The 15,537-nt window shown below is 43.0% G+C and overlaps 1 protein-coding gene across 2 annotated transcripts in view; it reads left to right on the plus strand.

The window, feature by feature from the left end:
• Window positions 1–1,216: 1,216 nt before the first annotated feature.
• Window positions 1,217–15,537, plus strand: part of LOC110503891 (calcium-binding protein 8) — a 56,489-nt gene continuing 42,168 nt past the window's right edge. The window contains exon 1 of one of the 2 annotated variants that reach the window (XM_036961470.2): window positions 1,217–1,918. Coding sequence is in view for 1 of the 2 variants with exons in the window: in XM_021582510.3 (XP_021438185.1) it covers window positions 3,217–3,401 (185 nt within the window). In the remaining variant the exon portion in view is untranslated. Of the gene's footprint in view, window positions 1,919–2,611; window positions 3,402–15,537 lie in introns of those variants that run through there. The other variant, XM_021582510.3, reaches the window with a different exon arrangement.

The following is a 15,537-nucleotide window of genomic DNA, read 5'->3' on the forward strand; positions in this document are numbered from 1 at the left end:
TTTCAGTTGCTTACTACAAATATTCCCACAGCACAGACAACACTGCAGCCAGAAAGGATTCACAATTCTATCTGGTATTTTGCCACATTTTGCCTGGATCCACATGGTCTCTGTAACACCTACAGTGATGAACGACTGTAAGTTAAGGTATTCATGAAACTAATGATTGTGGATACAAAAACTTTGTGGGTGTTAAAAATGAGTTTTACAATTCCCCACTGTAGCTTAACATTGCAATGTCCACAGCAGACTCATGAAGAGTCTTTCTCAGTCACACAGGAGTGAACAATTATGTGGAACCTGAAGAGGATAGAGATGCTTTCTAATTTAACCGTCTAAATTACCATGAAATGAAAAATGTGAAAAGTATGTCAAACTTAAAGCTGGCTGCCTCTATACTTCAGGCCTCTCACACGTTACAAATCAAAACTGACTTTTATTATGACATAAGCAACTTTTCTCTCCCAATCCAGACACATGGGAATTAGCCGCACATTTTATGTAATCTTCATTATGAAGCTACACGAAATCCCTGGGATATATTTTAATTAAATATTAATAGAAACCAATTTATTACTGATAGTGGGACCACTCAGCTATAGAGCCATAGGGAATGTGATGTTAACTGGGTACATTCTTTTTGATCAGGGGGCCTGTCTAACATGAGTTTTTAGGACAAAAAATATCATTATCTGGCAAGAAAAATGGGCCTTTGTGTCTGCCCCTGTTAACCAGGGAGTAGTGCCTGTCTAGAGAATTTCGGGAGACACGGTTCAGTTTAGTGGGGAAGATGAAAATCATTCTGTTGGTGACTGTGAAATCCATTGCAGTCTTTATTCATGCAGGCTATAATGTTACAACTGGAGTCGCTGGAATGTTAAATATACCGTGCATTTAATCTTCTGAAAATGAATAGCCTGAAAGTCTAAAACAGCCAAAGGGAAGATTAAACGAAGTATTGAAGAACATGCATGAGCTGGATTTAGGTGACCAATGACCATATCATATACATTTACTCAAACGTATGGATGAGAATTGATAGGCTATGTTAGCCCTTTGTAAACTCAAAAGGGCGTAGGCTATGAATAGTAAAAAATAAAAAAAAGAATAGTTAAGTTCCCTAATGGTTGCAGATTGGGATGCAAATGAGCCCACATTTCAATAAGGCGCGCAGACCTAACGGATAAGCAGTGCTAAACCAGAGTAATGACTCTCCGCTGGTCAGTCTGTCCTTGTTGAGCGCGGGCGGCACATTGGTTAACAACAGCCTGTGGAAGAAGAAATTATGACTGAACCGTTTTCGCAAGGATAAGACCTGTTTTTCAGTAGAAAACCCTAGAATTGACACCGAAAGGTGGTTTGGAGAGGCAAACAAACGTTAAACACCGAACTCTAAAGCGTCCTGAGAAATTGATTGTGTAGGAGCTTCGCCTTGAACGACGCTGAAGGCTCTATCATCAATCTCTCCAGGCGTTTGGCACCAATAAATCTGCCAGCTATAGGACAGTTACACGAAACAAACGGCTTGGGTTACTTAGACAACATTTTATGAGCGGTGAGCACCTATATCACTGTAGCATATGGATATGGTGTGGACGGATAGGGGCTGTGAAAATTGATGGGACTTGGTCCAAAAGTGCAACTGTTTGATTGCGCCGGCTGGAACTGGGGCAGTGAATGTTCCCAGTAAACTACGCATGGACTTGTCAACAGAAAGACGATCAACCAACGCATCCTTTTGTTGTGGTAGAAAAATTGTTCCACATTGTAGCTTATTGCAACAATTAAAAAACAACCATCATTTATGAGAATTCAGGTGAGGTATTTAAACTGGATCCCAGTTCGTCTAATTCGGGGATCCTATCGACTACGGATTTGATTCATCGCTTTCAAAGACAACCCACTGCTCCCCTGAAAGGTACATCTGGAATTCAAGATAACATATTCAGAGTCATATTCAGTAACATTTGAACTTATCTCTACCCATTGGAAATAGCCTATTTCTGACTGCATTAGTATTTACTGGTTCTTATGCACCTGTTGTTATTTAATAGCCTACGTTCCTCTGTCTAGCATGATTGACCATTATTTGATGGAGTGCCGATCATTTTGAATGGATTGACAGTTTCGGTATGATGTTTGAATTTTCAAATCGCTTAAATGTGTGCTATATCTTTCAAATGTAATCGAATGTATCCTCTGAGTAGGCTTAACAGAACAGTCTTCATCAGACCATCATACATTGTTCTATAGGTCTTATTATGATAGAGAATAGGCTTGATTCTAAAATCGCTAAATATAAAAAAAAAAAATGATATTGTGGAGTAGATAAAGAAAAAAACTGTAGACTAATCACAGAACTGCATCATCATCTCGATCTTGTAGGGCAGGCCTACCATGGAATGAATGTAAATACGAAAAGACCCATCAAAATGCCATGACATTTCAGTGACTGACGGAGATGAATAATTGATCCCAATGCATTATGATTATCAGATCATTCCATGTCAACACTGACCCTCTATCATACTGATGATGAGTGTGTGGTTAACAATATACCAGAAATTATTCTGGATAGCTGTGTTGTTCTGGGGGTGTTCATTAGAACAGCGAGCTGAGTGTCCCTCCCGCGGGGCTGTGAGGCGCTATCGGTGCTCCTCTGCCTGTGTCACCGCTGAGTCTTCCGTGACGCCCGCTTTTTACGCGTTTTTGCATGTCACTTTTTCATTTTTTTTTTTTCATTTTACACATGTCGCGCACCAGGTAGACTTTTGCGACATTTGTTGTCGCGACGCACTGTGAATACACTTAGCTAGGTATGAGCGGGAGCGCAGCCGCAGACTAAAGGCTATTGCAGTCATTGGGAGTCAGGACTCACTAATGAGTCTTCAACCTTGTTTCCACATGTGGAGGAATGTTTGCCTGAGTGTTTGAGTGAGTGAGTAAAAGAGAGAGAGAGAGAGAGAGGGAAATAGAGACAGAGAAAGATAATGGGAGAGGGTGAGAGAGTCAGTGAGTGGGTGAGTGAGTGAGAGAGAGCCACTATACTGCCTCTTCCACGGCTCATATATTATCCACGGATTTCCGGATACTGATGGTGCTGCTTTGGGAGAAGCCCAAATTCGTGAGGCAGCAGTCGGGCTCAGTTGTCCGGGGACAGGCAGCCTGCTGCTGCAGCTGTGTTTGGGACTAGGAGTCTGCCTGCAGAAACGTCTGATGGAAGTGACGGAGCAGGAGCCTCAGAGTCCGACAGAGGAACCTGTACCTGAGGTAGGAGGAGAAGGAGAGGGAGAGTTACCGGGTTCAGGAACCCCTACCCCCAGAGACATGATGGAGAGCCCGGTGAAGGAGCCTGTTGTGCTGCATCTGTACCCCACCACAGAGTATGGGGATCAGTATGGGTAAGCAACAGAACAGCAGGGACTGTGAGACTGGTATCTCTAACAACCTTCTGATCATATAGCCTGTGTAGTGGACTGGGCTCGCAGTTAGGATGGCTGTGGGATTCGTATTCTCATTTTCAGAAGTATTACTTCCCTTGCCATGTGGGACCAGAATATATGTTTTGTTATCTTCGCTCTTTTTTACTTTCCTTTGTCACTTGACTATAACAGAGTTGTAATCAATATTGGTGGCATACTTTAACATCAGTTGTCTTCAATCATAGTTTAGTATCTGTCCTTCTGTGGCTAATGTTTAATGGCATCATTGATGGGTTTTTAGTGTTCAGATTAAAACTGTAGAGCTCATAGCAGATGATTACTTAAAGAGGAAGTTCCATTTCAGCAAGCCATGACACCCACCATGTCATATTGTTCTAAAATAAAATCTGTCGATAAAAAAACGATAACATAAGTATTCAGGAAAAGTTATTTTGTTGAAATATAATTTGATCTCTGAGAAATTAAGCTAATTGATTGCACCCAAATTGGCCATTTTTATTTATAGTATTCATATAATATTCAACAATTATAGTACCTAACATCAGATTTGGACCAAACTTTTTTCTAACAATGAGAAAGACATGAGGATCCAAAGAAATGGTCCAAAGTCACCCACTTCAATCCCACCCCATTATATATTATCACATCTCTGTCTGACAAGTAGTATGGAACTGCGGCTCTGAGTATTGTTTTTTTTAATCCTATTTAATGTATTCTCAGTGAATTTGGTGATTGTTTTTTGCTCTGTTCAGAGAAATTAGTCATCGAAGTTGGGTTTATGTCCCATCCAACATCCTGATATTACAAATTCAGACCACTAGATGGTGCTGTTTCTGCTATTAGGTGATTATTTTTTTAGGATGTTAACGGGATCGTTCATCCAAATTACAAATGGACATATTACTTTTCTTACCCTGTAAGCCATCTATGGACCAGGTATGACAGCAACCAATGCTTTGGTTTAGTTTACCTGGCAACTGTTTCAAATGTAAACTTTTTAGCATTTGTGGTACAAATCCAATGCAAGTCAATGGTACCTACAGTACCAGTCAAAAATGTGGACACACCTACACATTCCAGGGTTTTTATTTATTTTTTACTATTTTCTACACTGTAGAATAACAGTTAAGACATCAAACCTATAAAATAACACATATGGAATCATGTAGTAACCAAAAAAGTGTTAAACAAATCCAAATACATGTTATATTGGAGATTCTTCAAAGTAGCCACCCTTTGCCTTGATGTCAGCTTTGCACACTCTTGGCATTCTCTCAACCAGCTTCACCTGGAATGCTTTTCAAACAGTCTTGAAGGAGTTCCCACATAAGGTTGATCACTTAGTGGCTGTTTTTCCTTCACTCTGTGGTCCAACTCATCCCAAACCATCTTACTCTGGGCCCCCGAGTGGCGCAGCAGTCTATGGCACTGCATCTCAGTGATAGAGGCGTCACTACAGACCCTGGTTCAGCGGTCTATGGCACTGCATCTCAGTGATAGAGGCGTCACTACAGACCCTGGTTCAGCGGTCTAAGGCACTGCATCTCAGTGATTGAGGCGTCACTACAGACATCCGTGGGTGGCTTCAGACCATTTCTTTGGATCCTCATGTCTAACTCATTGTTAGAAAAAAGGGTTTTCCAAATCCGATGTTAAATACTATATTTATTGAATATTATATACATCGTCTAAATTAAAATTGGCAGTTTGACTGCAATCAATTAGCTTAATGTGTCAGAGATCAAATTATTTTTCAACAAAATAATGTGGCAGGAATGCTAATCTTTTCTAGTTCTAACAATATATACGATTTCAGAACAATTTGAGATGGTGAGTGTTGAAATCCTATTTTCTAGTGCTTTTTGAGGTGGAACGACCCAACCAGACTACACTTCACATAAGGTTTCATGAGGAAATATAACATGTCATTGTTCCATTTAGACTTCTCCACTGGAGTAAATGCATGAGAGGTGCTACTGTTGTCACCTCACTGCACCTTACCTTCAGTAGTTGGCTAAAGGCTTTCTACTGTATACTGTATTTATTTACACCAGACTAGTCATGGTGAAGGAGGCATCATGCTGGCTCTGGGTTTAGTTACTCTGTTAATCATACATTCTGATGCCTAGTCATCATACCCCTATACATGTCAACCTCTATCACTCCAGCATCCCTGCACATTGTAAATATTGTATTGGAACTGACCCTGTATCTAGCTTCTTACTTTCTAATGTTCTTATTTTTATTTCTCGTGTGTTTTTGTTCTACCTAATGTTATTTTTAGTGCTACATTGATATTAATTACTGCATTGTTGGGTTTGGAGCTTGCAAGAAAGACATTTCACTGTACTTGTGCACATTACATTAAAACTTGAAGCTTTAGTTATGTGTTGACATGGCTCATCAATAGAGACTGCTGAAGGACTGAATTATATATGGACAGGTTATGACCTTAGATTCATTATCAGGCATGGCCACATTGGCCAGTGTCAAGCCACAACCTTAATGTTCAGCTTTCATTGATACCTCATCTATCATTGCTTACTGTACAGTATGTGTAGGATCGATCAACAAAAACATAATATTTTGGGGGGGCTATATATACTGTATACACAACGGTCAAGGGTTGTCATAACTAGAGATGTTTTAAAGCAGTGTGCTGAGGGTTTGTCTTTTGAGCTCTCATGAGCAGAAGGAACTATCAATATAAACTACATGATGAATATTCAGCACCATACATCTTTAACTATATAACAGTTACGACCTTGGCTATAGGCTGTCTTGCATTGTGCTGTACAGCTGTTGCTGCACTGTAACTTACAGTACAATATGTGAGAATCAACTTAAATCTGATCATATTTGACACATGAAATGCATCTTTCAGAAGTTTGTTGGGAATTTTGTTTAGTGTGACCCTATGATCATTTTGTGTTGGTCTGATCCAATTCAGAGTATTTTCAACATCATACCATACCATGTCCAACTCCATCATACAATTGACTTTGTGTGTGTGCGTGCTGTGGGGTTGGAAGTGAGGAATGGCCATCGGGTATCCCCGGGCATCACACAGAAGGCTAATGCATAACACTGCTGCTGCCTGTAGTAAGGCTGGAGTTTGATTAGTCATGCCTTCCCGTAGGACAGGACACACACACAAACACAGTTGGGGTCTTCACTGACACAGCAGGTTGATTGGTCATGCCTTGCTCCCCTCTATATGCCTCAAGACATTAGTGCGGTTTTGGGAGATGTAACAGGTTGATTAGTCATGAATAGCCTCTGGACACAGGCACAAACCTAAATGAGACAACAGGTTAAATAGTTATGCTTTCCAGCACTCCCTTAGGTCTGAGGTTAGGTCCCCCTGTAGGTGGCAGGCTAGTGGTCACACCTTTCCTCCCCCTCTCTCCTCCAGGACATATGCATATGCATAGCCTTCTGACCCACTCCTTGAGGGCAAGCCAGAATATACAGTATAATTTGTGGTCTAGTGAATCAGTGGGCCCTGATGCATAATATTCCAATCTGGAGGAATGTAGCTTCTCGCTCTCTCTGTCTCTCACAGGTTGGTTTCAAAGCACACCATTAGTAATGAGTTTGCCATTAGTAATGGGTATATGACAAATAACAAATAGTTATATACAGTACACTGTCAGACCACCTCTGCTTTCTCTATTGTACGCCTATATATTAACTAATGGGGTAACATTATGCATTTGAATCATAAACAAATAAAATAGGTAGTGGGGTTTATTGCCACTTCTGGTCGATCTACTGCAGTGTCTGCAGCACAACTCTGTGTGTGTGTGTGCGTACGAGCGAGTACACTGTTTCCCACTTATGTTTGTTCAACACTGTCCTGCTGTTAGAACAAGGCATACAATACAGTAGCGGATGGTTTAGTTGGCCCAACACTGCGCTGTCTCTCTGGACTCATACACACATCTTGTTTCAGTTACATGTAGTTCTGTTTTATCCATGGTCATTTTATCCATGGTCATAGATTTACTAACCTATACTCTCACTTGCCAGACTCACAGTGCTACACCCGCAGAGATATAGGGGCTGTGGGAAGAGAATCACTAACCTACCCCTGGGTCTGGAGGAGACCCCAACAGTAGGAATGACCTCTCTAGTTATCCTCTCTCTGCTCTGTATTCTACTCCATGTCTGCTGCAAAGCTCTGGGTTACACAAGCCTTTTAAACAGAGTAGCTCTTAAAGTGTGAGAAACGTGAGACAAATCCTAATGCAAAGTAGGACCATAGAGTTACAATATACTGTATATAAACACCAAAGTGAACTAATTATATTTCTTTGCACAAGGGGATGCCATTGATCGATATTTAATACCCAAGATAAATTGAAACTAGCACCCAATGTGGCCCTACGATAAGTAAAACATTTCAAGAATTGTATGAATACTGTTCATGTGGGGTGCATCAGTATTTCAGAGATCAGAGCGCAGTAGTATGTTACATTCACAGAGAAATAATGCCACAAGACAAATGAGTTAGCCTAGTTATAGAATTACGGGAAAATGGACAAGACTTTATTAGCAGTGACAGAGTACTGTTTTTTATTCTTTGATTGTTCCAATTCGCTTTCTTTGATTCTTAATGAATCAATCTTAAAATCTCACAAAAAGTGATCTCTTGGACAGTAGCAATCAATGGTACACTCACTTTCCCGTTTACTGACAAACTGCCACTGGAGAGCACCCTTGGGTTACTTCTAGTATCCAGGTGACCCTGATTGGGGTTATTGGGATCACTCGCTGGATGACTATTTAGGTTCCTCTGTGGACTGGGCCAGTTTCTCAAGTCTCATGTTTGTTCAGTGTTCTCGTGTGCCCTTGCTTTGTTGTTTTGCTAAGAAGACCTTAAGTAAATATTCTGGATTAGCCCTCACCTCTGCCTGCTGTGTTTCTCTGTGCCTGCGTCTGAGTTCATACTAGCACTAATGTCACAGTAGACCTGAGCCTCAAAATGGACCCAGCAGAGATTTCTCTGTTGTCCGAGGGACATTCCGAGCTCCACCACTTACGGTCGGCTCTCACTCACGGCTGAAGACTATGTCGGAGGATTTAGGAACTCTTGTGTTCACTCTACAGAGGGGACAGACAGGAGCAACTGTTGCTGAACCTGTGGTGGTTTCTAACCCTCCACTTCCAACCAACTCATCGTCTTCCTCCCCTCGGGAGCCTCATCTCCCAGCACCGGAGCTCTATGAGGGGCAATCTGGGAGGTGTCGTGGGTTCCTGCTCCAATGTTCGCTGGCCTTCGAGCTGTAAGCGTCAACGTTTCCCACTGAGCGTTCCAGAGTGGCATATGTCATCTCCTTGCTCTCAGGACGGGCTCTGGCCTCGGCCACGGCCATCTGGGAGCAGCAATCAGACATTTGTTTCAATTGGCAAAGCTTCACTCAGGAGATGAGAAGGGTTTTTGATCACCCCATCAGTGGTAGGACTGCTGCTCAAAGACTCATTGCACTTTGGCCGGGCAGCCGGAGCGGAGCTGACTACGCCATTGACTTTCGGAAGCTCGCCGCTGAGAGCGGTTGGAATATAGAGGCACTTCACTCAGTCTTTCTGAACGGACTCATCAAGGTTCTCAAGGACGAACTTGCTTCCCGGGACAACCCTGACACTCTGGAGGAGCTTATCGTTCTGGCCATCCGGATTGACAACCGGTTTCGGGAACGTCGTCATGAGAGGACGGACAGGTTCCGAGTTGGTTCCAGTGTTTCGTGCCCCGCTGAGGGAGTCGATTCTTAATTTGTTACACTGCCGTATGCTGGGCCTGCTTGTCCTGTACCTCGTCAGGGTTCTCAATTCGGCTATGGTTCTCCTTCAAATCCTTCAGAGGAGCCGATGCAATAGGGAGGCACCAGACTTGCCGCTCTGGAGAGTCAGATACAGTCTCCTGCGGCCGATACGGTACGCACCTTGCTTCCGGCCAACCTGCGTTGGGACAATGAACAGTTGGACATTCCTGCTTTCATAGACTCTGGGGATACTGGCTGCTTTTTGGATTGCACATTAGCTCACCAACAGAGGCTGCCGCTCACTGAGCTGGACACTCCGTTGTCGGTCACTGCGCTGGATGGTCAACACCTAGGGTCTGGGAAGGTGAAGCAACTCACCATGCCTATTCAGCTACGAGTTCTGGATGACCATGTGGAGCTTATCCAGTTACATCTGGTGGACTCTCCTGAACTTCCCATGGTTCTTGGACATCCGTGGCTTTCCACCCATAATCCTCAAATTGACTGGCCTTCGGGAAGAGTTCTGGGATGGAATCCGTCATGCCAGTTCACCTTCAGGTACTCTCTCCACACCTTTCCGGTCCTGCTCTTCTGGAGACTTCCGATCTTCCTGTTCCTCTGGCTGGGTTTGACAAGCCTGACCTTTCCCGCGTACCTTGGGATTACTGTGATTTGGGTCAGGTCCTCAGCAAACAAAGGGCCAGCCAACTACCTCCTCACAGGCCCTACGATTGTGCCATCGACCTCCTGTCTGGTACCACTCCTCTGAGAGGAGGGCTGTGTTCTCTCTTAGATCCAGATACTGTAGCCATGAACAGTTACATTGAGGAGGCGCTGGCGGCTGATGTTATTAGGCCGTCCACTTCACGTGCAGGAGCGGGTTTTTTCTTTGTTGGGAAGAAGGATGGGGGATTACGTCCCTGTATCGATTACCAGGGTTGAAATAACATTACCATCAAGAACCGTTACTCCCTTCCTCTTATGTCATCAGCTTTTGAGAGACTCCAGGGAGCTACGGTTTTCTCTAAATTGGATTTACGGAATGCGTACAATATGATGCGCATCAGACAGCGAGATGAGTGGAAGACAGCGTTCAACACTCCTAATGGACATTATGAGTAAAGGTTCATGCCGTTTGGACTTACTAATGTTTCAGCCGTTTTCCAGGCCCTGGTTAATGATGTGCGCAACTGCGCAACTTCCTTCACCAATTAGTTTTTGTGATGCATCTCTGAATCCCAAAATTAGTTCCCCAAAAGTTGGAGAGTGGTTGCAAGTCAAAGCATGACAAATATCCCTCTATTGAGAGTGGTGGTTGGGGGAGTGTTCAGTTGAAAATGTGCACACTACCTTACCCGTTGGCCTATGAGATTTAAAATATATTTTTCTACATCACACATAGCCTCATTCTTTCAACTCCTCATTCGAACGAAGTGCAAAAATCACTGAAGCTGGAGGCTCATATCTCCCTCACTAACTTTAAGCATCAGCTGTCACTGCACCTGTACATAGCCCATCTGTAAATAGCCCATCCAACTACCTCAACCCAATATTGTTATTTTTAAATTTTTTATTTGCTCCTTTGCACCCCAGTATCTACTTGAACATTAATCTTCTGCACATCTATCACTCCAGTGTTTATTTGCTAAATTGTAATTACTTTGCGGCCTATGTATTACCTCCCTAATCTTACCTAAATTGCACACACTATATACAGTGCCTTGCGAAAGTATTCGGCCCCCTTGAACTTTGCGACCTTTTGCCACATTTCAGGCTTCAAACATAAAGATATAAAACTGTATTTTTTTGTGAAGAATCAACAACAAGTGGGACACAATCATGAAGTGGAACGACATTTATTGGATATTTCAAACTTTTTTAACAAATCAAAAACTGACAAATTGGGCGTGCAAAATTATTCAGCCCCTTTACTTTCAGTGCAGCAAACTCTCTCCAGAAGTTCAGTGAGGATCTCTGAATGATCCAATGTTGACCTAAATGACTAATGATGATAAATACAATCCACCTGTGTGTAATCAAGTCTCTGTATAAATGCACCTGCACTGTGATAGTCTCAGAGGTCCGTTAAAAGCGCAGAGAGCATCATGAAGAACAAGGAACACACCAGGCAGGTCCGAGATACTGTTGTGAAGAAGTTTAAAGCCGGATTTGGATACAAAAAGATTTCCCAAGCTTTAAACATCCCAAGGAGCACTGTGCAAGCGATAATATTGAAATGGAAGGAGTATCAGACCACTGCAAATCTACCAAGACCTGGCCGTCCCTCTAAACTTTCAGCTCATACAAGGAGAAGACTGATCAGAGATGCAGCCAAGAGGCCCATGATCACTCTGGATGAACTGCAGAGATCTACAGCTGAGGTGGGAGACTCTGTCCATAGGACAGCAATCAGTCGTATATTGCACAAATCTGGCCTTTATGGAAGAGTGGCAAGAAGAAAGCCATTTCTTAAAGATATCCATAAAAAGTGTTGTTTAAAGTTTGCCACAAGCCACCTGGGAGACACACCAAACATGTGGAAGAAGGTGCTCTGGTCAGATGAAACCAAAATTGAACTTTTTGGCAACAATGCAAAACGTTATGTTTGGCGTAAAAGCAACACAGCTGAACACATCATCCCCACTGTCAAACATGGTGGTGGCAGCATCATGGTTTGGGCCTGCTTTTCTTCAGCAGGGACAGGGAAGATGGTTAAAATTGATGGGAAGATGGATGGAGACAAATACAGGACCATTCTGGAAGAAAACCTGATGGAGTCTGCAAAAGACCTGAGACTTGGACGGAGATTTGTCTTCCAACAAGACAATGATCCAAAACATAAAGCAAAATCTACAATGGAATGGTTCAAAAATAAACATATCCAGGTGTTAGAATAGCCAAGTCAAAGTCCAGACCTGAATCCAATCAAGAATCTGTGGAAAGAACTGAAAACTGCTGTTCACAAATGCTCTCCATCCAACCTCACTGAGCTTGAGCTGTTTTGCAAGGAGGAATGGGAAAAAATGTCAGTCTCTCGATGTGCAAAACTGATAGAGACATACCCCAAGCGACTTACAGCTGTAATCGCAGCAAAAGGTGGCGCTACAAAGTATTAACTTAAGGGGGCTGAATAATTTTGCAGGCCCAATTTTTCCGTTTTTGATTTGTTAAAAAAGTTTGCAATATCCAATAAATGTTGTTCCACTTCATGATTGTGTCCCACTTGTTGTTGATTCTTCACAAAAAATACAGTTTTATATCTTTATGTTTGAAGCCTGAAATGTGGCAAAAGGTCGCAAAGTTCAAGGGGTCCGAATACTTTCGCAAGGCACTGTATAGACATTTTCCTATTGTGTTATTGACTGTACGTTTGTTTATTCCATGTGTAACTCTGTTGTTGTTTGTGTTGCACTGCTTTGCTTTATCTTGGCCAGGTCGCAGTTGTAAATGAGAACTTGTTCTCAACTGGCCTACTTGGTTAAATAAAGGTGGGAAAAAAAATGTTTCAATTTCAAGAGGCATCCACCCATTGGCAGCGATTACAGCCTTGAGTCTTCTTGGGCATGACGCTACAAGCTTGGCACACCTGTATTTTGGGAGTTTCTCCCATTCTTCCTTGCAGATCCTCTCAAGCTCTGTAAGGTTGGATTTGGAGTGTCTATGCACAGCTATTTTCAGGTCTATCCAGAGATGTTCGATTGGGTCCGGGCTCTGGCTGAGTCACTCAAGGACATTCAGAGACTTGTCCCGAAGCCACTCCTGCGTTGTCTTGGCTGTGTGCTTAGGGTCATGTTGGAAGGTGAACCTTTGCCCCAGTCTGAGGTCCTGAGCGCTCTGGAGCAGGTTTTCATCAAGGATTTCTCTGTACTTGGCTCCGTTCATCTTTCCCTCGAAGCTGACCAGTCTCCCAGTCCCTGCCGCTGAATAACATCCTCCCCAGCATGATGCTCCCACCACCATGCTTTACCTTAGGGATTGACCAGATTTCCTCCAGACGTGACTGTTGGCATTAAGGTAAGAGTTCAATTTTGGTTTCATCAGACCAGATAATCTTGTTTCTAATGGTCTGAGAGTCCTTTAAGTGCCTTTTGGCAAATTCCAAGCAGGCTATCATGTGCTTTTTACTGAGGAGTGGCTTCCGCCTGGCTACTCTACAATAAAGGCCTGATTGGTGGAGTGCTGCAGAGATGGTTGTCCTTTTGGGTGGATCGCCTATCTCCACAGAGGAACTCTGGAGCTCTGCCATAGTGACCATCGTGTTCTTGGTCACCTCCTTGACCAAGGCCCTTCTCTCCCGATTGCTGATTTTGGACAGACGGCCAGCTCTAGGAAGAGTCTTGGTGGTTCCAAACGTCTTTGATTTAAGAATGATGGAGGCCACTGTGATTTTGGGGACCTTCAATGCTGCTGAAATGTTTTGGTACCCTTCCCCAGGTCTGTGCATCGACACAATCCTGTCTTGGAGCTCTACGGACAATTCCTTCCACCTCATGGCTTGGTTTTTGCTCTGACATGCACTGTCAACTGTGAGACTTTATATAGACAGGTGTGTGCCTTTCCAAATCATGTCCAATCAATGAATTTACCACAGGTGGTCTCCAATCAAGTTGTAGAAGCATCTCAAGGATGAACAATGGAAACACGATGCACCTGAGCTCAATTTTGAGTCGAATAGCAAAGGGTCTGAATACTTTTGTGAATAAGGTCTCTAAACCTTTTGAAATTTTCTAAAAACCTGTTTTACGCTTTGTCATTGCAGGGTATTGTGTATAGATTGATGTGGAGACAATATAATTTAATACATTTTTTAATAGGTCTGTTACAAAATGGGGAAAAAGGGAAGAGGCCTGAATACTTTCCGAATGCACTGTATATATATTTTTGTAAATATATATTATTTAAAAAAAAAATGTATTATTAAATATGTTTTCCTTATTTATTATTTACCCCTAACCCTACCACCCCTCCCCTAATTGGAGTAAACTAATGGACAACAACACTTAGGCTTCTACTTCCAGCTTATACATACTACAGTATATACATTTTTATCTGTGAAAACCCTCCAGTTTTGATTTGTAATTGCCATATACACTACATGACCAAGTATGTGGACACCTTGTAGTCAAACATCTCATAAAAATGGATGGGCATTAATATGGACTTGGTCCCCCCTTTGATGCTACTGTATAACAGCCTCCACTCTTCTGGGAAGGTTTTCCACTAGATGTTGGAACATTGTTGCAGGGACTTGCTTCCATTCAGCCACAAGAGCATTAGTGAGGTCAGGCACCGATGTTGGGCGATTAGGTCTGGCTTATAGTCGGCGTTCCAATTCATCTCAAAGGTTTTTGATGGGGTTGAGGTCAGGGCTCTGTGCAGGCCAGTAAAGTTCTTCCACACAGATCTCGACAAACCGTTTCTGTATGGACCTTGCTTTGTGCACAATGGCATTGTCATGTTGAAACAGAAAAGGGTCTTCCCCAACTTTTGCCACAGAATCGTCAAGAATGTCATTGTATGCTGTAGCGTTAAGATTTTCCTTCAACGGAACTAAGGGGCCTAGCCCAAACCATGAAAAACAGCCCCAGACCCATTCCTTCTCCACCAAACTCTACATTTGGCACTATTCATTGTAGCGTTCTCCTGGCATCCGCCAAACCCAGATTCGTCCGTCTGACTGGCAGATGGTAAAGCGTGATTCATCACTCCAGAGAATGTGTTTCCACTGCCCCAGAGTCCAATGGTGGCGAGCTTTACACCACTCCATTCGACACTTGGCATTGCATATGGTGATCTTAGGCTTGTATGCAACTGCTCGACCATGGAAACCCCTTGTGCTGACAATGCTTCCAGAGGCAGTTTGGAACTCAGTAGTGAGTGTTGCAACCGAGGATAGACGATTTTTACGCTCTACGTGCTTCAACACCATGCGTTCCGTTCTGCAAGATTGTGTAGCCTACCACTTCACGGCTGAGCCATTGTTGCTCCTAGATGTTTCCACTTCACAATAACAGCACTTACAGTGTACCGGGGCAGATATATTCTATTGCAAATGCTTGTCTATGGAGATTGCATGGCTTTGTGATTGATTTTTTTTACACCTGTCAGCAATGGGTGTGGCTGAAGTAGCCAAATCCACTCATTTGAAGACGTGTCCACATACTCACTTCAGCAAGACAAAGGAGCTTATCGTGAACTACAGGAAACGGAGGGCCGAGCACGCCCCCATCCATATCGATGGTGCTGTAGTGGAGCGGGTCGAGAGCTTCAAGGTCTTAGGTGACTACATTACTAAGGAATTATCAGAGTCCACACACACCAAATCAGTC

Source organism: Oncorhynchus mykiss, chromosome 24 (genome assembly GCF_057628025.1).
Source record: "Oncorhynchus mykiss isolate SJ-2025 chromosome 24, ASM5762802v1, whole genome shotgun sequence".
NCBI lineage: Eukaryota > Metazoa > Chordata > Actinopteri > Salmoniformes > Salmonidae > Oncorhynchus > Oncorhynchus mykiss.